At 40.0% G+C, this 21,898-nt stretch overlaps 1 protein-coding gene across 4 annotated transcripts in view; it reads left to right on the top strand.

Moving 5' to 3' along the window:
• LOC139948946 (uncharacterized) overlaps positions 1-21,822 on the top strand; it is a 55,126-nt gene extending 33,304 nt beyond the window's left edge. Inside the window, exons 2-10 of one of the 4 annotated variants that reach the window (XM_071947322.1) lie at positions 49-229; positions 2,720-2,888; positions 3,583-3,695; positions 4,768-5,032; positions 6,660-6,872; positions 7,309-7,785; positions 11,509-11,680; positions 12,815-12,970; positions 13,739-21,822. In XM_071947322.1, the coding sequence (XP_071803423.1) occupies positions 107-229; positions 2,720-2,888; positions 3,583-3,695; positions 4,768-5,032; positions 6,660-6,872; positions 7,309-7,785; positions 11,509-11,680; positions 12,815-12,970; positions 13,739-14,024 (1,974 nt within the window). In that variant the 5' untranslated portion in view covers positions 49-106 and the 3' untranslated portion in view covers positions 14,025-21,822. Of the gene's footprint in view, positions 1-48; positions 230-2,719; positions 2,889-3,582; positions 3,696-4,767; positions 5,033-6,659; positions 6,873-7,308; positions 7,792-11,505; positions 11,681-12,814; positions 12,971-13,738 lie in introns of all 4 variants that reach the window. The other 3 variants (XM_071947321.1, XM_071947323.1, XM_071947320.1) reach the window with 3 other exon arrangements.
• Positions 21,823-21,898: the final 76 nt, after the last annotated feature.

The raw sequence follows: 21,898 nt of genomic DNA, 5'->3' as shown, positions 1-21,898 counted from the left end.
TTCTCGCATAATTATGCAAATTTGTTATTCTCTTCCAATCGTCTACAGGAGTGGTTTCCAAGGGAGGAGTTTCAGAGCGCGGTGACCAATCACAGTGCTGGACCCCATGATCATGGATGGAGATTCAGCCAACCAGCACATTGTTGGCAATGGCAAAATGGAGCCGTCTGTTACGATAACTGCCTCTCCAACCTCTGTGAGTGTGGCCAATGTCATTACTGGCTCACAGGTTAGTAGCAAAGTCAGATTACAATTTCATAGGAGTATGTTTGTTTAATGGCACAGCTTCACTGGCTCTTAACTCACTGGGGTAATTGTTTTGAACCAATAGATCTTTTGAAACTTATTCTAAAGTTTTTGAGACACCTCTTTTAAAGGGACTTTATTTGGCAATCACTCATAAAATGAATTGCAATAAACATTAAGCTTGGGCAATATCACGATATTATCGAATATCGCGATACTAATTTGGAAACGATTTCGATATCGGATCGATTTGGTTTTAATCGATAAATCGCAATATATCGCGATATCAAATAAGAAACGCAATATCGCGAGGTATTTCCTGACTGAGACATCTTGCACCCCATAGGTTTGGAGTAAAACCAGAAGAATAGGTCATTAGAACACCTCTCTTATGCTATGACTGTCTCTTCTACAACTTTCACTGGGAGTTTGAAGACAGATGATGTCAAATTTAATTAATCGCTATTATATCGAATATCGCAATATATTGTCGGCAATATATCGTGAATAAAATAAATTGACATCGCCCAAGCTTAATAAACATTTATTTGGTTAGAAGTACAGCAGTTTTCAATAATATAGAGCACTTGGTGAATCTTTTCACTTCCAAGTAATGTTTTTATGGAAAATGTATTGGTTTTTATCCCAACAAATTTCAATACTATGAGTAACGTTACCATCAAAGACGTTCCTCAGATTGTGTATTCCAATTACGGATTATTCTTCCTTTTGGCGATATCTGAAAAACAGTACCACCTTTTGCAATGAAAATTGCACAAGTCAGTTTTATTCATAGAGTTATATATAAGAACTAGAGGGCGCACTGGCCTATGTACGCGCCCCGGCATGCGCGCAGGCGGCCATTTTCTAAGTTGACAAAACGGCCATCTCACAGCGTGTGTTTGTGCGGCCATTTTGTAAGTTGAACAAACAGCATCGCGTGAGCGTTCAATAAAAAAACCTCAAACGTGTATTTCATATTCAACGCGTGTACAGAATGGCGCGCTTGTCATCTTGCGGTCTCGTCGCGTTTTTGCAAGCAGCATCACCAGTGTGCCCTCTAGTTCTTATATATAACTCTATGGTTTTATTGTATAGATCTACATTTACATGTATGTAGGATTTTTAGAGCCAATCGAACGGTTCCTAAAACCAAAGGTATCTGTTCCCTATAAAGATATTTTCTGAAAGTATAATCACTAAAAATTTTGAGCAAAAGGTATACAATTGAATTTTTAAGTATTATTTTGTAGAAATATCTGGGTACAATTTTGATCACTATGAAGGAATTCTTTATATCATGCAGGGATCACCTGTACAAACATGTAATACCCCCATGCAAAAATCAGGCGCATCATGGAAAAAAGTAAAACAGCGTTAAAAGTGAAGAGGTTGGAAATGTCAGCGGTGATGTCAGTGATGTGACGTCATAAACATTGTCTAGAAATACCCGCCTTTATAGGCCCTTGAATTTTGTGTTATTTGAATGAGCTCTTGATCTTGTCTACATGTATTTGAGGAGCAAATAAGTACAGTAAAAGCGAGGAGGTTGGAAATGTTAATTATGAAAATAGAGTGATGGGATGTCTTAAACATTCTATACGTTTTAAAAAATAAAATCATTGCGGCACCCTATTCTAAAATATAGGATTCGAACTGCCTCTAGTTACCGGGCAATCTTGATCAATAGTATTTGATCGGACATCTGCATTTGATTGGCAAAGGTTGTTGGTTCGAATCCAGCTTGAGTATGCCTGTGATATCTTGGGGAAAGTACTGAGTATACAGTGCTTACACACATTAGTGTTAAAACGGTAAAACCAAATAGTATTAATGTTGAGAAATACTTCCCTTTTATAGGTCATTGAATTAGTTGTTATTAAAAAGAGATCTTATCCTTGTCTATTTGATGAGCAAATAGAGCCAGTCTGGAGTTTTGGCTTGAAGTGTCACACATACACGTACGTGGTGCAAGTACCAGCTAAAATTATCAACAAACATTGTTTCAGATTAAAATCCTGCAAACAATATTTTCTTCTAGGAACCAATCCTGCCATTAAGTATGTACAGTAGCGCATCGAGATAAATCAATCGTAAGGACCATCACTGCCCTTACAGGCACCCATTTACGGGTTGAAGAGCTATGATATTTAAAATTAAGTGTCTTGCTCAAGTATATAAGTGTCATGACTTGGTTTTGAACCCAAACCCCATTGACTTACCTACCAGGGGTCGATTTCACAAAGAGTTAGGACTAGTCCTAACTTAGGACTAGTCCAAGGAGATATACACATTGCATGGATAGTCCTAAGTTAGGACGAGTAACCGGTCCTAACTCGAGATAAGACTAGTCCTAACTCTTTGTGAAATCCACCCCAGATCTCAAGTCCGATGCATTAGACCACTCGGCTATTGTTTAATTTTATCAATATTTTAAGATTATTATTTTATTTTCTGTTTTTTTTATTTATAGGATCCAATGGTATCCGGACAAATGACGTTAAAAGCTGCGTCTAACGTGAAACCACAGAGCGCGTCCGATCAGCTCCTGCTCGCTATGCACAGCGCCACCGGTGGGCAAGCTGTGCGGAGTGGCATGGTGATCAGCCCGACCAAACAGGCTTTCCCATCCGGACTTAAGGGTTAGTAATTGCATTGGTTTTTCTTAAAAAGTCATAACATAACAGAGCGCTGTTTCAGGTTCTTTTTCTTTCTTTTTGGGGGTGTGGGGCGGGGGTGGGGGGGAGGGGTGGTGGGTATTAACCCTTTGCCCATTTTTCATTGAGATGCTTAAGGGCAAAAATTAACGAAGCATAAACAGTGCCTACCGGAAAAAGGTTAACCTACTAGCCAAAATGCCATGTCATATGCACAATTTGTAACTGGTATCCTGTTCAATTTTGCTAAGCAGAAATTTGTTAAGCATCAGGTTCCGCTAAAAGTAGCTCCATGAAATTGGACCTGGTACTTTTTTTGATGAAATAGTCATGCACATTTTAACACCGGTTTCTTTTAACCAACTTTGAAGGGCTTGAACTTCAAGGAAGTGTAGACTAAACCACAGCTCATTGTCGATTAAAAGTTTTCCTGGACAAAGGCCCAATTTCATAAAACGGTTAAACAGAAAATACTGCTTGACAAATTTATTTACCAGGCAAAAACCGTGTAGGGCACCAGTCACAACAGTGTAAACTTAATGTAATTTTGCCTGGTAATCTGTTTCTGTTAAGCAATACTTTTCTGTGATTAGCAAGTTTTTGTGTATAAAGGCTTTATGAAATTTGGCCCAGAAGTACAATCATGATCATTGTGCCTTAATTTTCTTTCAAATTAAAGGTCTTGGGATGACCATCCCTGCATCGTTGGGCAACTCAGCAGCGACTCAACCACTCGTACTGTCACCGCCCATACAGGCATTGCAATCACAACAACCCATCTTGACCAATCAGGTGAGCAAAATTACCATTTTACTCTCAAAATTTGCATGTAGTAATAAATAACTTGAGTCAAAAATGCACCCGGCCGCGTGGCTTTTTTAGCCGAGAGTCAAAAACAGCTTGTCTATTATAATGACCCCTTGACGCCAGTGCAATTTTCCCCTAATTGAGTTTGAACACAGTTCTCCAGCTTTGACAAACTGAGGGCGCTATTTTCCACATCAAATAGCAGCCACTGGCGTCACAATTCCTTTGTCGCGCATGTTTGTTGAAAACCCATTTTTACCATAATTTAACGTGAGGTAAGAGACTCGTTATATTTTTGTTATGTTTCCTATGGACTGCAGCTATTAGAAAACTGTAATATCTATATATTTGAGATCATCCTTTATTGGCTGTTTAAAGCAATGGAAATGCCTTTGTGTCTAAGCAGCACTCACATCCATCAGCCAGTAGTACATGTAGGTCTTACTTTGACCTCATGAGGGCGCTGTTTGAGCTTGTGGTGTTTTATGCAAGGTGTCTATTTGCCATCATGTCCGTAGGTCAATCATTCTTTGCGCCATTGTTGTTCTAATTTTTTCTTAAATGGTCAACATTTTGTTTACCTTTGAAAATCTTGGTTTCCTAAGAGACATATACAGAGAACTGTTGTTGCAGCAGAAAACCAAACCTACAAATTAGAAAGCCAGTGGTCTAGTGGTTAGACTGCAGGACTTGCAATCACAAGGTTGTGGGTTTGAATCCTACATGTACCAAGCTAACTGCTGATTTCACAATCACTAGAATAAGTATTGTCATCTATTTATTGAAAAAACAATTTCTTGATTTGTGCAACTCATAATCAAATAGATGTTAAACCTGTGTTTGTATGAGAGAGATTGGCTGTTACCAGCTTGGTATTTATATCCCCTTAAAAAAGCCATCCTGCGATGAATGACGTGTATTTTAAATATGCATACACCATTCATCTGGGTTTACATTTGAAAGTTAAAATTATTTTGATATTTTTCTAGTTTGGTTCTGCAGATAGTAAGAAGACAAAACTGTATGTCATATTTGTTTAATTCGTCGTTTTCCCTAGCTTTCCGGAGCCCAACAGATCTTTACTATCCCGTCCAACAATGCAACGGGACAACAACAGGTCTTAACGCTGCCGATCACCAACGCGGCTGGCCAGCAACAAATCCTAACAATCCCCGTCAGTCTCGCGCAGAGCTCCGGCGGTATCCAGTTCCTCATCCCAACGACGGGCGGTCAGCTCCTGGCGGCCAACATCGGTGGGGTCATGCCCACGATGGCAAACTCCACCGGGGCCAATTCCACTGGCTGTACATCGGCACTTTCGGGTGAGAGAGAAATAAATGGCTGTGGTTTTAAAGCAGGCCTAGAATTACACGCAGGTCATGGCCTCCATTGCCCCCTGGTCTTGGCCTTGGTGCCCCTTCAAAAGTTGACTTTAAGATTTTCCAATGGAAGTGCCCTTTGCAAAATGAAAATGGCCTTGCCCTTTTAAAGGCAGTGGACACCATTGGTAATTACTCAAATTAATTATTAGCATAACACCTTTCTTGGTGATGAGTAATGGGGAGAGGTTGATGGTATAAAACATTGTGAGAAACAGCTCCCTCTTGAGGTCTCAAAATCAACCATCTAAACCATTCGTGTGACAAGGGTGTTTTTTTCCTTTCATTATTATCTCGCAAGTTCGATGACCGATTGAGCTCAAATTTCCACAGGTTTGTTATTTTATGCATATGTTGAGATACACCAACTGTGAAGGCTAGTCTTTGACAATGAATTACCAATAGTGTCCCCTGCCTTTAAAGACGAAATCCAGGTATGTTAAAGTCTATCAAAAACATTTAGATTCAATCTGGAAGCTCACTCACTATAAAGTTACATTAGAGGCCGGATGTTTCGGCCTTCTCAACCCTCTCAAAGGTTTAATGACAACATAGCACAACACATATAATTTGCTTAGCATGAAATTTCTTCCTTGATAAAAACAGGATTACCAACCAAATTTCCGCAAGATTTTCATGATAAGCAAACAACAGCTAAATACCACTATTAAACGAGCAATATGCAAGAAATGGAAATTTGGTTGGTAATCGTGTTTTTATCAAGGAAGAAATTTCATGCTAAGCAAATTTGTTTGCCTAGCAGCTCTATGAAATTGGGCCCTGGTACACTGGTGAATGGATCAGTGAAGCAGTTGTGTTGTATAGGATTTGAGGCATTGCATGGTGAGGTATCAATGTATATTTGGTTTGTGGTAACACCATGTGTGTATCTACTTACCATGTAGAGTTGTTCATAGGGAACTGTCTTGCTTTATTCTCCTGACGATGACTAGAGCAAGCTAGTCGAAACGTTGAGACCAATTCAGAACTGACTCCGCGTCAGTACAGTTAATTACGATCCTATAAGCTAAAGTAGTAGTCCAGTCTATTTTCTATACCATCCGCCCTGGTAATAGTTAAAAAGCAGGACAGTTCTTTTCAGAACTGAGAAGTCTCCCGAACCCCTGGTTGTCTACTCCGCGGCAGTAGAATAAAGCAAGACAGTTCCCTAAGAACAACTCTACCTGGCAAGTAGATACACACACGGTGTTACCGCAAACCAAATATACCCAGTTGTGTTGTGTTATCATTTAGCCTATAGGAAAGACTCTGCTGGGGTCAAAACATCATGCCATTAACAATTTTGTTGCATATACGTTATGTCATTTTGGTTGTTAAGCAGTTTGCAAGAGTGAAACCTATTTCTTTAGTATAGAGTTCATACCTGAACCATTACTCCAGGTAAATACTGTTTAAAATACTGTCAAAGTTGAGGAAAAAAAACATATGAAAACCAAAGTCACTGTTGCTTATTTCAGTTGCAGCAATTGAAATAAGCCTAGTAAAATCATTGGGTTAATAGGCTACAACTTTTGCTCAAATCTGATCTTTTTTCAAAATTTCTCAACAGGTCTAACTACTTCAGTGTCAGCACTGAACAAGCAGTACACAACAAGTTCACCATCATCAACAGCAGCGACTACGCCCCTCCCGTCCATGTCCGTTCTGGCAAGCCAGACGGGGCTGGGCCAGTTACCGCTGCCCCAGATGTTAATGAACGCAACCGGGCAGGTCTTATCGGTTACGCCTCCTAGCGGTGGCTACACATCAACTTCCACTCAAGGTGAGGTTTGAGACGTGGTATGTTTGGTTGGAATCCAGGACCCTTTCTCAAACTTAGGCTTGGGCTTTGGCTCTGGTTTCAGCAGTCAATTTGTGTTTTATAACACAGCTCGGTCTTAAATGTCAAATAAGAACAGAAATCTGGAAAAAAGAAAGGAAGTTTTGTAGTTGTTGTTCACGGTTCAAGTCAAGAGAGGGCGCTGTAACCCGGCACTATTTTCAAAGACTAGTGCCCGTTCAGGTACTAGTTCCCGCAAAACACGCACGCGCGATCACTAGACTATTATTAGTTCATCCCACGTGACAGTTTTTCAGCCAACCAGAATACAGAACAAGCACGAGGTGTGTTATAATATTTGATAATGATCAATGTTGTCAAGGTGCTTCATGTATTAGTTGTGGAGATAATAACTCGTGAAGTTATGTTATTTTGTTAGGTCTCAATTCCTCGGCCAGAGCCCTAGCTGCAGCCGGCCTGGCAACGATGGTCAGTACCCCACCCCAACCCCAAGTAGGTCATCTCGGTCAAACCACCACCTCACAAGCCCTGACCACCACACAACGGGTACCCACTGCAGTCACAATGACCACCACGGGGGATCCCATAGCCGTGGCCGGACTGACCACCCAGCAGATTGCGGCTCACGGCCTCACCGGCCAGCTCACCTCCACCGGCCAACTCATCACCAGCCATGGTATTCCTAAACAACTCATCACAACGCAAAGTCCTGTCATTGCCAGTCAGGCGGTCAACCAAACGGGCGTGGCGCAGCTCATCGGCGGCCAGGTCGTCACTCAAGCTGTTGTCGGGGGAACATTGGTCACCACTCAAGCTAGCAATCAGGTGACGGCACAGATTAAGGAGGAAGGATCACCCACAAATAACACAGCGACGGTGGCGGGTAGCTCATCAGGTAAAGGTACTGTGAGGCAATCTTCCTATTTGCTGTTTTGGAGGAACAAGAAGTGGTCCATGGGCAATAATGGCGAACACAAGCAAAAGTTACTAATACCTCGGAGCTCATCTAGGCATATAGACAAATTCTTCAAGGCGTTCTCGAGCTCTGACTAATTAAAACTTTCTTGTAGCTCAAATACCCCCAAAAACTTGTATGGTATCTGAGGCAAAAAAAGAATAAAATACAAGAAGTTCAAAACTTGTTTTGCCTCTTGGAAATGTAGAATTTGTGTTTTCTTTTCTCAAAACTCATTTGAGAACCTCAAACACTGCAAAACTTGTCTGGTGTCTGAACAAATTGCTCATACCTCAAAGCTCGTCTGGTTTCTAAGAAACACAAACTACTCAAAAACATTCTGGGTTCATAGAAACATTGGAAGTTATTATGTTTTCCCCTCAAACCTTATTTCTTGAAACTGGAAACCCATTTAAAAATCTCAACTACCACAAAAAGTTGGTTGGACAAATTCATTGCCTTGCCATGGACCACTTGAACTGCTGCTGCACCTAGGCATGTTGTGTGCATGCAGGCATCATCCAAAACAATCATGCATGGAAGTTTAGCCTGCAGCTAATCACACTATTAACTCATTAACTTTAAAATTAGGGAACCTTCAAATGAGGGAACTGTCAAATGAGGGAAATGTCAAATAAAGGAACCCTCAAATGAGGGAATTGTGAAATTAGGGAATTGTCAAATAAGGGAACAGTCAAATAAGGTACCGTCAAATAAGGGACTGATAAATAAGGGACTTCTCAAATTAGGGAATTGTCAATTTCATAGAGCTGCTTAAGCAGACAATATTGTTTTAAACATTTCTCTATAAGCATACTTCAGCAGGATGCCAGTCACAATTATTACATGGTATTTTTGGCTGGTAGCCTTATTCTGGTAAGCATATTTGTGCTGAGCTAATAAGATGAAAGAAATGCAAAAACATATTAAGATAGAGATTTCAACACTGCAAATCACATAAAATGAACAGTTAGAAAGTGCAAAAAAATAGCTAAGATGAAGAGTTACAAAACTGCAAAATAAATTAAATTAATAGTTTTAAATCGCAAATATTAGTCAACATAAAGGAGTTCAAAACCACAAATAATTAATAAAATTAAGAATTTAAAACTGCAACTAAGATACTTTTTTAATAAAGAGTTAAAAACCTCAAGTGAAAGATATCAAAACCCTAAAAAGATAACCAAATAAAAGATATAAAGAGTTCCAAACCGAAATGATATTAGAATGAAGAATTCAAAACCACAAAAAGATAACTTCAAAACTGCAAATGAAAGTAAACTAGACGCTGAAAATCTATTCTAACTCTATGAGAATGCCCCTCGCAGAAACCTCCTCCGATGTATACTCGCACGTTTATCTCTGGGATGACAAATTCCAGACGTCTATCTGAATTCAGACTTTTTTTGATCAGATAAAAAGAAGTCCTGCTGAGGATACAGTTCCCGAAAGCTCCTTGAAATCTAAAACTGTAGAGGTTATCAAAAGGTGGGAATGCCGTCTTTCCAACATACCTTCTAAAATTTTGATCCCAGTAACAGCCCCCACAATATCCTAGACTTAAAGGCAGTGGACACTATTGGTAATTACTCAAAATATTTATCATCATAAAATCTTTCTTGATTACAAGTAATGGGGAGAGATGGATGATATAAAACATTGTGAGAAACAGCTTCCTCTGAAGTGACGTAGTTTTCGAGAAAGAAGTAATTTTCCACGAAATTGATTTCGAGACCTCAAGTTTAGAATTTGAGGTCTCGAAATCACGCATCAGAAAGCACACAACTTCGTGTGACAAGGCTGTTTTTTCTTTCATTATTATCTCGCAAATTCGACGACCGATTGAGCTCAAATTTTCACAGGTTTGTTATTTTATGCATATGTTGAGATACACCCAACTGTGAAGACCAGTCTTTGACAATTTACCAATAGTGTCCACTGTCTTTAAAAGACTACAAAGCCTTCAAGACAGCGATCAAAGCACACATTAGACATTTCCACTAAGTCATTGGTCAGGTCATAAAACTCTGATGCGATACGGGTATCCGTTTTTATCGGAGTATAATATCCAGATCCAGATCCAGCCAGATCCAGACCTCTTTGTCAGCAATGACTCTGGCATCTAGATCTAGAAGTGTGGCCGCAGTTATCATTGGTTCAGATAACTGGGCTGGTTGAATTTTTTTTTTTTTAATTAGATTGTGAGTGCGTTACATTTTGAAACTTTGCAGATTCTTTCACAAATGAAAAGTGGATGAAATAAGACTAGAAACATCAACGCTGGAACAAGCTGAAGGTAGTTTAGGTTTGGACAGAAACAACACAACAAAGTTTGAGTTGCATTAACTTAACAAGAACTCTGTCCAGTTGACAGTGGTGTTTTTTTTGCTTTTAAAGTTTGGGAGACTAACTTAAATTAACCAACTTGAAAATGTTGCAGTGTTAAACATGAACTTACAAGTTTCGTTATTTCAAAGTAACAGTTTGGTCAGGCTATTTGGCTGCGCTAGTTGAGTTGGCAGAGTGACTCACGTTACATTCACCGAAGTTATCAGAAGTTTCACTTTTTTTGTACATCACTGATAGATCATTATTTCAAGTTGTGGTCAATGTAACGCGAGTCACGGTGGAATAGCCCTACGAGTTAACCACTAGTTGCATTTTACCTGTCACATTTGCTTATTGGTTGCCATAGCTAGCCATCTTTGCCGATAATATTTTAACATGTTCAGATCATGACTGATATCATCACACAACTAGTAACTTTTTGCTGTTGTTGAATAAATGATCACTCTGGTTTGCATTTAACAAATCCATTTACTAAACGTACTAAAACTCCATATAACTCAAATTCACATGTTAACCCATAAACATCATTCGTTTATCAGATGAGTCACAACACTGTTTCCACCCCTTACTATTTTTGGTAAAAAAAAAAAAATATATATATATATATTTTGTTACCAGACATGATTCCCAGGACAATGGGAGACTTTCAAAACGCTGACGGCAGCAGACATAACGGTCCTTTTTGCAGCTCTAAGCAGGTCTGAGCACGAGGAGCTCTACAGGGCCAAATTTCATAGAGCTACTAAGCACAAAAATTTGCTTAGAATGAAATTTCTTCCTTGATAAAAACAGGATTACCAACCAAATTTCCACATGATTTTCAAGATAATCAAACAACAGCTGCATACAACAAGCAATATGCAACAAACGGAAATTTAGTTGGTAATCCTGTTTTTATCAAGGAAGAAATTTCATGCTAAGCAAATTTTTGTGCATAGCAGCTCTATGAAAGTGGGCCCTGGTGAGAACTGTGAATAAAGGACCGTCCAAAAGTTTGATGGTTTCAAAGGGTTGGTCAGCTCACTGGGAAAATGTTGCTAGGAGTAGGAGGGTTGTAACTGCTTGGAGGGTGCGTAACAAGAATGTCTTCATGCGACTGAAACTTATGCGAGAAAGACTCTGCTAGGGTCAAAATGCCAAGCCATTAACTAACCTTTGCATCTGAAACATTTTCATTAACTTTCTTGATCATTAGGAATCATGTATATATCTAGTAAGAGTCGGGGTTGGGTGGTCTAACAAGAATTTTGTCATGCAACCGTACTCATGTTCACCCCTCCCCTCCTAAAACACCCCCCTTCACTCCTTCAGCAGTTAGCAGTCTGGGCAACACGACGGAGGTGGACGGCATCAACCTGGAGGAGATCAAGGAGTTTGCCAAAGCCTTCAAGATCCGGAGGTTATCTCTAGGGCTGACCCAGACGCAGGTTGGGCAGGCTCTCAGTGCGACGGAGGGACCGGCGTACAGCCAGTCAGCAATTTGCAGGTGGGTTAAGATTATAAAAGGGTTTCAGATGTTAAGCACTCAAACTCAAGGCACATTTATGGCTTTTCAAAGATGACTACCCCGAATTTGACCAATAAGCTCTTGATATAAGTTTCACCTTCACTATTAAAGATGCTTGAGGTTCACCTATAGACCAATTGCATATGACATCACACATGCCTCCAAATTGCACAGTTTTCCTTTTACCTCGTCGGCAATTCATGTGAGTCAAATTTTTCACTCCCATAAATGGCCGACCATGTCAGTTCGCAAAGTAAAAGGAAAACCACGCAATTTCGAGGCAAGTTTGTGTGAATCATTCTATTCTACTTTTAAAACCTCTTTCCAATCATATATGCATTTTATAACAAACTGTTACAAACGCTTTTTATTGACCAACTCGTCCGATCCAAGGCAACATGTTCCTTTAAGACAAGCTACACATCCAAACGTGTCCGCTTTTATTTGTCACTTCCCACTGACATGCCTAGTGTATGAGGGTGATCTCTATATTTCTACCCCTAATCCCTCGTAATCCTTTTCATCCTACCTCTGTGTGTTGTGTAATGTATGTAAAATAATTCATTTCACTTATCAAAAGAAGAAGGGTTTGCCCCGGTGTTCCTGGTCTGATTGGCTGCATATTGCGCCACAGCACCTTGTAAACCATTACATGGTGCTATTAAAAGGAATAGGTCTTGTACTTAAATTGGTAGCTCCACCTACCTTGCAGGATATAATACTGAGCGCTTTGATAAGTAATACTAATTTCGGGGCTAATCGTCCCTACTCGCAGCTAGAGCTGAATTGCGAAGGACGCGGCTACAACGTGTTCGAGAAGCAGGCATGCAAGGGCGCATTCAGCTGCCAGCCACATCAACCCATTATGACCACGGAGCACAGCCAAGATCGAAAGTGTTTGATTTTTTCCTGAGGGAGGAAAACCGGATAGTCTGGAAAACCCTTGTGGCACAGCAGAGAACCAACGCACAACTCAACTCACATATGGCCCCGGCCGGAAAGCGAACCGGGGTCACCTTGGTGAGAGGCGAGCGCTTTACGCACAAGCCAACTATGCCACAACTAAAGTACAGAGTCTTATTATTATTGTTATTCCTGTCTTGTTTGCCCAAGGTTTGAAAAGTTGGACATCACACCGAAGAGCGCCCAGAAGATCAAGCCAGTCCTTGAGCGCTGGATGCAGGAGGCGGAGGAGAGACACAAAAACGGACTGAGTCAACTCTCTGATTACATCGGCAGGTTGGACACCTCATTCCTCTACTCCACCCAGTAGGCACCCCTCTACTCAACTCATTAACAAATTTTGTAGTTTCAGAAACTCCCTCCCTCCCCCAACACAAATCCAGTGAAGTCTTAAAGGCAGTGGACACTATTGGTAATTGTCAAAGACTAGCCTTCACAGTTGGTGTATCTCAACATATGCATAAAATAACAAACCTGTGAAAATTTGAGCTCAATCGGTCATCAAAGTTGCGAGATAATATGAAAGAAGAAAACACCCTTGTCACACGAAGTTGTGTGCGTTTAGATGGTTGATTTTGAGACCTCAAGTTCTAAACTTGAGGTCTCGGAATCAAATTCGTGGAAAATTACTTCTTTCTCCAAAACTATGGCACTTCAGAGGGAGCCGTTTCTCACAATGTTTTATACCACCAACCTCTCCCCATTACTTGTCACCAAGAAAGGTTTTATGCTAATAATTATTTTGAGTAATTACCAATAGTGTCCACTGCCTTTAAAAGCTCATGGAGCGCACCCAAGTGTATGGTAATAACATTCTTTATCCCTGATGCATTTATTGCTTCACTTGAACCTTTAAGTTAGAAGCATACTCAGAAAAAGTCAAACTTAGCTTGCGGTTGTATTCTCCCCAGGGAGTTGAGAAGGTTTGAGGAATGGTCTAAGTATGCCTGATATACAGGGATAATAATATTGTAAATCACCTTGATCTAGCCACTAGGATATGTGTGCTATATAAGAATTGAGAATTATTTTAAATCATTTGGTGACGTCCATTTTTTCTTTGGTACCCTTTAGCAGTGAGCCATCCAAGAAGCGAAAACGACGGACCTCCTTCACCCCGCAGGCCCTAGAGTACCTCGGCACCCAGTTTGACAAGAACACCCACCCTTCCGGTGCCGAGATGACCGCCATGTCTGCCGAGATCAACTACGAACGTGAGGTGATCCGGGTGTGGTTCTGCAACAAGAGGCAAGCCTTGAAGAACACCATCAAGAAGCTGAAGGCGGTTAACGACGCCAACAGCCCGGAGAACCCCCCCTCGAATGAACCCATCATCAAGACGGAAGTCACGTACACCTAAAAGGAAAGCCACTCGCTCCGCCCTCTTTAACAAGGCAGGGGAAGCATCTCCGAGAGTTGAGGTAGGACTTGAGTATTACATCTCTCTTGCAGGGTTTGAGGTACATGTACCTTAAGAGAGTGAGGTACTGTTGTAATTGATGACGTCGCATACCCCTGTTTAGAGGGGGACCCCTTTTCTTCTCACTTCCATCTGCATCTGGAAGGGTGTGGGAAATCATCGGAATCATCCAATGGTACAACCGTATTTTATGACCCGAGCCGTAGCGTTGCTTTCTTCAACTTCCATTCAGAGAGGCCTGATGGACAGGATACAGAGGTATGATTGTAATTTATTGTGTGGTATGCCTAGCGGAAACCTCGCACCCCACCCAACATTACCCTCTAATGGGGTGTAGTGAGGTTTTGGGGGTACTATTGTAAATTCCGAAGTTAGGTGGACCTCTGTCTCTCAACCACCCCCATCTGGTTGGATTTGTTGAAAATATCTGAATCTACAGAGACTGAAATTTATTAAGTCGTGAGGATCCTGTTTACCCACTGCCCACCGGAGCGGTGTGACGGGTACCGAACTACGAGCGCATCGTGAGGTAAATTTGCACCGAGGGTCTGGAAAGGTGAGGTGCTACTGAGACACCACTGTAAATTATGAAGTCATGTACAATATGCCAAATGTAAACCGCCCTCTCTTGTCCCTGCAATTTGGAGAGGGTTCAAAAAAAATGTTCCAGAGGACCCCTATGTTACCTTCTCGTTTTCATTTAAATCCAAATTTGGTCCTCGATGAGTGAATAAATTAAAATCTTAGAGGTTGTCACACCTTCTATAAAGGTATCACACTTGTAGGCCAAGTTCTCTAAAGGACCTGGGCCCAATTTCATAGAGCTGATTAAGCAGAAAATATTGCTTAACATTTGTTTGCTTAGCGGAAATGAGCAGGATACCAGTTACAATTTGTACATGTGACATGGCAGTTCGGCTGGTAACTTTATTCTGGTAAGCATTACTTTGATGTGCTTAGCAACTTGTTATGCTTAAGCAGCTCTTCGAACTTGGGCCCAGTTGTCGAGAGGTTGATAATGCTTGGTACCAACCATATATTTTTAAGCATGAGTAACAATTCAGCCGCTAGTCCACAAATGATCCACGTGCGGATTCGGCCAGAGTTGTCTAAAATTACCATAGAGTTATATATAAGAACTAGAGGGCGCACTGGCCTATACAAATGTATAGGCGCCCCGTATGCACGCAGGCGGCCATTTTCTAAGTTGAACAAATAGGCATTCCTTAGCGTGTGTTTGAGCTGCCATTTTGTAAGTTGACAAAACAGCATCACGTCAGCGGTCAATAAACACAAACTCCAACGTATTCTTCATATTCAACGCGCATGCAGAATGGTGCGCGTGTCTCCTTGCGGTGCTGTCGCGTTTGTGCAAGAAGCATCACCAGTGCGCCCTCTAGTTCTTATATATAACTCTATGAAAATTACTAATGACTGCAAGAAACCCTGCAGTGGGTTGAAACCCCTTGCTGCAAAATCAAAACAATTAATAGTTATGATTAAAAATATTTGAATTTTGTTTTTGCTTGCATTTTAAAACACTTGGAACCACCTTCAGAAACTCTAAAATGCTACATTGAAAGTGATGTGTGTTTTTTTAATTGTTATTTACTGATATTTTTTTCTGTAAATAATGATTATTTTCTCATCGCAAGATTTTGGGAGAACTTAACTTTGCCAAAATGTAGGTATTTTGGGTTTCGTCTCAAACCATCATTAGAACAAATTAATTAATTAAACAAAATAACCTAAATAAACAAAAGTCACTTCATAAATAAACAAATGAATTATGAAAAAAACTTAATTATTGTGTCCCAGAAAAACAGTATTATGAACTTGTTTGCCATAGTATATTTTGCCCTTCTTAAATAGAAGAATATTAATAATTTAATATTATAGTTTGTAATTGACTATATTCCAGTGTTTATTTATTTCTACTTTTCAAAGTATTTATTCCAATTTATTTATTCACATCTCCCAAACGTAAAAGGTTATTGATAATATTTCCGCCATTTACACTGTACTTTATTTCCAAGCTGCAATAATGCAAGAGTACATAAGTGAATTAATTGGTTTTAAGAAGCAAAAGAAATATGGGTGTATTGACTTTTAAAAGAACATTGGAGAATCTTCGATTTCGCTTCTTTAGTTTGAGACACTCTTAAACAAAGTTTGCAAAAAAAATTAACGAAAAAAAATGAAAAGCAACTCAAAGTTTTTGAAGCACGCCGACAAAAATTTGTAAGTTTTACTTGTAAATAATGCAAGATAATTTAGATGAAAATTGTCACCTCTTTTTAAATACCAAAATTTGCATTAACATTATTTGTAAGTACACATTTTTCCTTATTTATTTATTTGACGCTTGCCACCCTTTCACTTTCGTCTTATTATCTGCTAAAATTATAAAATAGGGTAAGGACTTGTTAAATTACAAATAAGTCAATGTGGCTTTATTTTTTAAATGTACTCTTTTATTTTTAACAAGTCCGTACTTTTTGCAAATTTTATGAATTTTTTGTTTCTCCCCCTTCTTTTTCGGAAGATTATGTAAATACTACGCATATATTTATGACATCATGTACTCCTTTTTTTTTTTTTTAAAGAAGAACTGTTTCACAGTGTTTGTTCATGTATTTTTAGGTAGTAATGTAAGCTTAGGATTGTGATATATGTTTTTGTAAATCATAAAACACTCCGATCATGTAAAAAAATCTGAACTGTAAAAAAATAGTACCTCGAATTAGAAGGGATAATTATTCACAAACCATGCCCAATCATATTGATGCAAGAAATCACATGACCACCTCGTTTATCAGTGCCATGAACTTATTTGTAAAAAGAAAATCATCACTTTAAAATCTTTCTTGACAACAAAAATAATTGTGTAGGTATCTTCATCTGAAATGGCATCCGTTGCCAACATGCTCGGGGAAATAAAAACCCACCTGTGAGGGATAACAAATTAACATCCAAAGATTTGTATAGAGTGTTTGGTCACACAGTGGTGAACAGTGGTGTAGCCAGGCGGTTAGCTTTCAACAGAGGAGGGGAGATGGATCAAAACTCAACTAGATAAATCACCGGTTGCCCTGTCATGATACATGTATGTCCAAACAATGGGAGAACAAACAGAAGTCCTTGGTATACACCATAAACATACATGTGCGTTCTTGTGAGGGCAGGAACGTTTTTCATTGATGAAAAGGCCATTCTCTATGAGAGAAATGTAAATTTGTAATGGAGCATTTCAAGGGGCACCAAGGTAATGACCAGGGGCATGGGGGCAATTGCCTCTAGTGCCCCCACGCAGCATCAAGCTTGCATCATGGGCTTCGGGAGATTGATGTTTTGTAGAAAATAACTTAAAGGCAGTGGACTCTATTGGTTATTACTCAAAATAATTATTAGCATAAAACCTCACCTGGTAATGAGTAATAGGGAGAGGATGACAGTATAAAACATTGTGAGAAACGGCTCCCTCTGAAGCGACATAGTTTTCGAGAAAGAAGTAATTTTTCACGAATTTGATTTCGAGACCTCAGATTTAGAATTTGAGGTCTCGAAATCAATCATCTGAAAGCACACGACTTCGTGTGATTAGTGTTTTTTTATATTTCATAGTTATCTCGCAACTTCGACGACAAATTGAGCTAAAATTTTTACAGATTGGTAATTTTATGCATATTGTTGAGATACAGCAAGTTAGAAGACTGGTCTTCGACAATTACCAATAGTGTCCACTGCCTTTAAATTTTCCCTCCAGAAGCTTTAGGTTTCATTTTTGGAATGTTCTCTTAGGTGGGAGGATTGTTCGCACTGATTTTAATTTTTCGGACCTGGAATCTCATTTTTGAAAGGGCAAGGCTAAATTTGTCTTGCAAAGAGTGATCTTCCATTGAAAAATCTTAAAGTCTATGGACAACTTTTGAAGGGGCACCAAGGCCAGGACCAGGGAAAACAGAGGCTCATGGCCCCCCTGGCCTCTCCATTTAATTCCAGGCCTAACCTACGACAGCGTTTCCATTCCTGCAACCCTCCTCTGTTAACTGCGCCACCGTTTCCCCCTTTCATCCTAAATCAAACCCCAAACTAATGTTTGATCATTAAATTATCTGTGTAGTTGTTAGATAAAAGTTTAAAACAAAGTTGTCATTTGTAACATATTTAAGAATATGTTTCACGTAAGGTTTGGTCATCAAATCCTTTTGGTTGACAGCAACATGTTACTGCATCTGGTGCTAGTTTAAGACTGAACTACTCTGTAGTCAACAACGAGGCCCTGTATCTCATCTTAAAGCTGCTAAGCAGGAAAATATTGCTTACTAAAATATATATGCTAAGCAGGAATTAACAGGAAGCCAGTGATAAGCAGTTAACTTAGTATGACATTCTGGGCGATAACGAATTCTGCAAAGCCAGTTTTGTCTGTGCTTAGCAAGTTAACAGATTCATGTAGCTCTATGTAATTGCTGACAAATTTGATATGCACTGGCAGTTCACTTAGCAAAAACGTGCAACTACATGTAGCTCAAAATGTTATGACGTGTTTACAACTGGCTCCTCACTTTTTGCTTGGCGTGTTTCTTTTGGAAAACAATTTTTTTGCGAAGTAGCTCTTTGAGATTGGGGCCTCGGGTTGAACATTTTAGCGGAGATTTAGTGTGTTTATAGAAAGAAATGTTAATGTGTTTACCTCTTGTTTTCATAAATGCTTAAATAGATAAATCAAAAATAGCTGAGATTGTTAAATCATGGCAACGTTACAAGCTGTCTGGTGGGTCTACTGATTAAACCTTTGTCTTTACCGTTGAAGTAAGCTAATGAACGGGCAAGGTACAACGTTCAAATTTGTAAGTTGCAAGAAAAATATTTCTAAAATACCTGTCGTCGATTTCACAAGGAGTTAGGACTCGTCTTATCTCGAGTTAGGACGAGTAGGATTAATCTTAAGGTCTGCATGCTACAGTGCAAGGTTGGGACTCGTCCTAAGTCCTAAGATTAGTCTTAAGTTAGGAAGAGTTTTGTGAAATCGACGGCTGGACACATGGTCAGATTATCTGAAAAGTGCAGTAGGTATGCCTGCCTGTGGCCTGTGAACAAAATTGGAGGGCCTGTAATTGTAAGCCTTTCGAAAATACAACACACATGAAACGTTGTCTGTGGACTTTGGGTAAGCATCAAACTAGTGTAAACTTGGCCCTGGCGCATAGGGACTATGAAACACTGGTGCCTAATGGAACGTGCCAAGGTCCTACGGGGCACTGGTGCCTGAGGCCTAGGGAGGCACTAGGGCCTATACTGTGCACATGGGCCTACTGGGCACATGAGCCTACTGGAACACTGGGCCTAAGGAACACTGGTGCCTAGGTCCTATGGGATAGTTGTGCCTAGGTCCTATGGGACAGTTGTGCCTAGGTCCTATGGGACAGTTGTGCCTAGGTCCTATGGGACAGTTGTGCCTAGGTCCTATGGGACAGTTGTGCCTAGGTCCTATGGGACAGTTGTGCCTAGGTCCTATGGGACAGTTGTGCCTAGGTCCTATGGGACAGTTGTGCCTAGGTCCTATGGGACAGTTGTGCCTAGGTCCTATGGGACAGTTGTGCCTAGGTCCTATGGGACAGTTGTGCCTAGGTCCTATGGGACAGTTGTGCCTAGGTCCTATGGGACAGTTGTGACTGGGGCCTATGAGACACTGTTGCCAAGGGGTTATGGAACATTGGTGCCTATGTCCTAGGGATACTGGTGCCTAGGGACTTTGTTACACTTGTGCATTGGGCATACTAAACCCTTGTGCCTAGGCTTGGCTTACAGGACACTTGTGCCAAGGCCCATCATTACTGATGCTTAGGGCCTCTGGTTCACAAAATCCATTGCTTGGTGACACATTTTTTTGTGGCACAGCAATTCATTTGTAAAATTTTAAATCTATTTTCCAGCTACTGAAAATTATTTCTTCTGAAATTTTATTTACAAACACTGGTAGGAATGTAATGAAAATATTTATTATTGAAGAGCAAAATGTAAATGTCCATGTTGTATCTTGCCTGACTAAAAATCTTATTTTATGCTGCTTGTGTTTGTGAGGGGGGGGGGGAGAACATGTTAATTTTCCTCCCAAAACTGCCATCTTGAAATCCATGACATAAACAGTGAAAGTTACAAACTAAAAAAACAGTGATGATACAAAAAAAATACTTTTGGCCGCTGACTGCACAATTTAAGCAGACAAGTTTGCTTGGCCTAATTTCCTAGAGTTGCTTCAACACGAAAAGTAGCTAAGCACATCAACATTATGCTTAGCAAAATTAACCATGTTACAGGTATCATGTTGCTGGTGTCCTGCTTATTAATTTTGCTTAACAGAAAATGAGTAGGCCATATTGTGTGCTTCATTCAGCAGCTGGATGTACAGTAAACCCATTCTTAGTACTGGTTACCAGCTAAAATGCCATTAGGTACCGTGCTGTTGACTGGAACCGTTGCTAAATTGTAGGGAACAAGAGTTGTTTTGCTTTGTAAGATTTGAATTTATAGGGACCAATTTCAAAGAGATGCACAGCATGCAAATTTCCTAAGCACAGACAAAGTTTGCCCAATGGAATCATCCTTCCAGGTGGTTAGCATGTTTCCTCACTTCTACAATTTGAACTATTTTGTGCCAATACTTTGTTAGTTTTGGGCCTGCTCAAAGCTACATGTACATACAGTAGCATTAGTTTATTTATTCTTCACTTGATTTGTCCACCTTTTTGGGGGGGCTAAAATAGTTCTTCCATTTAGATTATTGCTTGTTATTTCTTTGGCTGTGTCTCAATTCTGAACCCAGTGGTGAAAGAACATGGCTGACAAAGCTAACAAGAACAGTAGTCAGTATTTATAATGATATTAAACAAATGTTAAGAAGTCAGTGTACCAGATCAATCTTTAGTGAACTGTGTGGCCCTTTTCCAAACCACGGCTTCGGTTTTGGATTCGGCTAGAGGCTCCGATCTCTCGTCTGAAGCCCTGAGCGCGTATACGCAAAGCACGCGCAATATTGTCAGATCAACCGGCGGGGCAGGCTAGCCTGAGCCAAATCCAAAGCTGAAGCCGTCGTTTCAAAAAGGGCCTAGGTAAGGGAAATCCAAGAGACCATTTTGTTTCCGGCTTTGGCTAAAGCTGTTGTCAGCCATCTTAAAGCCATGTGGTTTTCGCATTTGGATTAAAAAGGATTATTTAGATTCATGGCTCTGCCTACCGCAGTTTTCTGCAATTAACGTCCTATAGAATTATGTGCTTTACAGGGTGTTGCTATTAATGCAGTATTCTACTGTAAGCAGAGCCATGAAATTGGGGACCGACCTGAAGCAACAAATTGTGTTTTTTTAAAGCACAAATAATCTTTCCTATTTATGTAAGACGTCGCTTTTAAAATATGGGCAAAACTTGAGTGTAATCTTAAAGTGCATGTGAGTAGGATATGCATTATTTTATAACAGAAGCTCTCTTGAAATTGTATTAATTTATTTTGTCAGCAGCCGTTTTTTTTTAAACTGTAAGATATTTCCCACCAAAATGTGACAGAAACAGAATTGTGTGTTCTTCCTCAGGAAGGGAGTATTTTTTTTGAACCCCCTCCCCCTGGTGGTGTGTTATGAGGCTCAGCTAAGCTGAGGGTGTATGTAGTGTATGTGGAATGGCATAACCTTGGTCATGTGCACAAAATTTGTTGTGTCAGTCTAGCCAAATATGATAATAGTAATGTCGAGGACTGGGAGGGAATTTCTAAGATTTTTGACACCACCAAAAGTGAAACTATTTTTTTTCTTCTG

This window comes from Asterias amurensis, chromosome 16, assembly GCF_032118995.1.
Source record: "Asterias amurensis chromosome 16, ASM3211899v1".
Lineage (NCBI taxonomy): Eukaryota > Metazoa > Echinodermata > Asteroidea > Forcipulatida > Asteriidae > Asterias > Asterias amurensis.
Note: the sequence above shows the minus strand (reverse complement) of the source record. Positions and strands in the feature narration are given on the sequence as shown.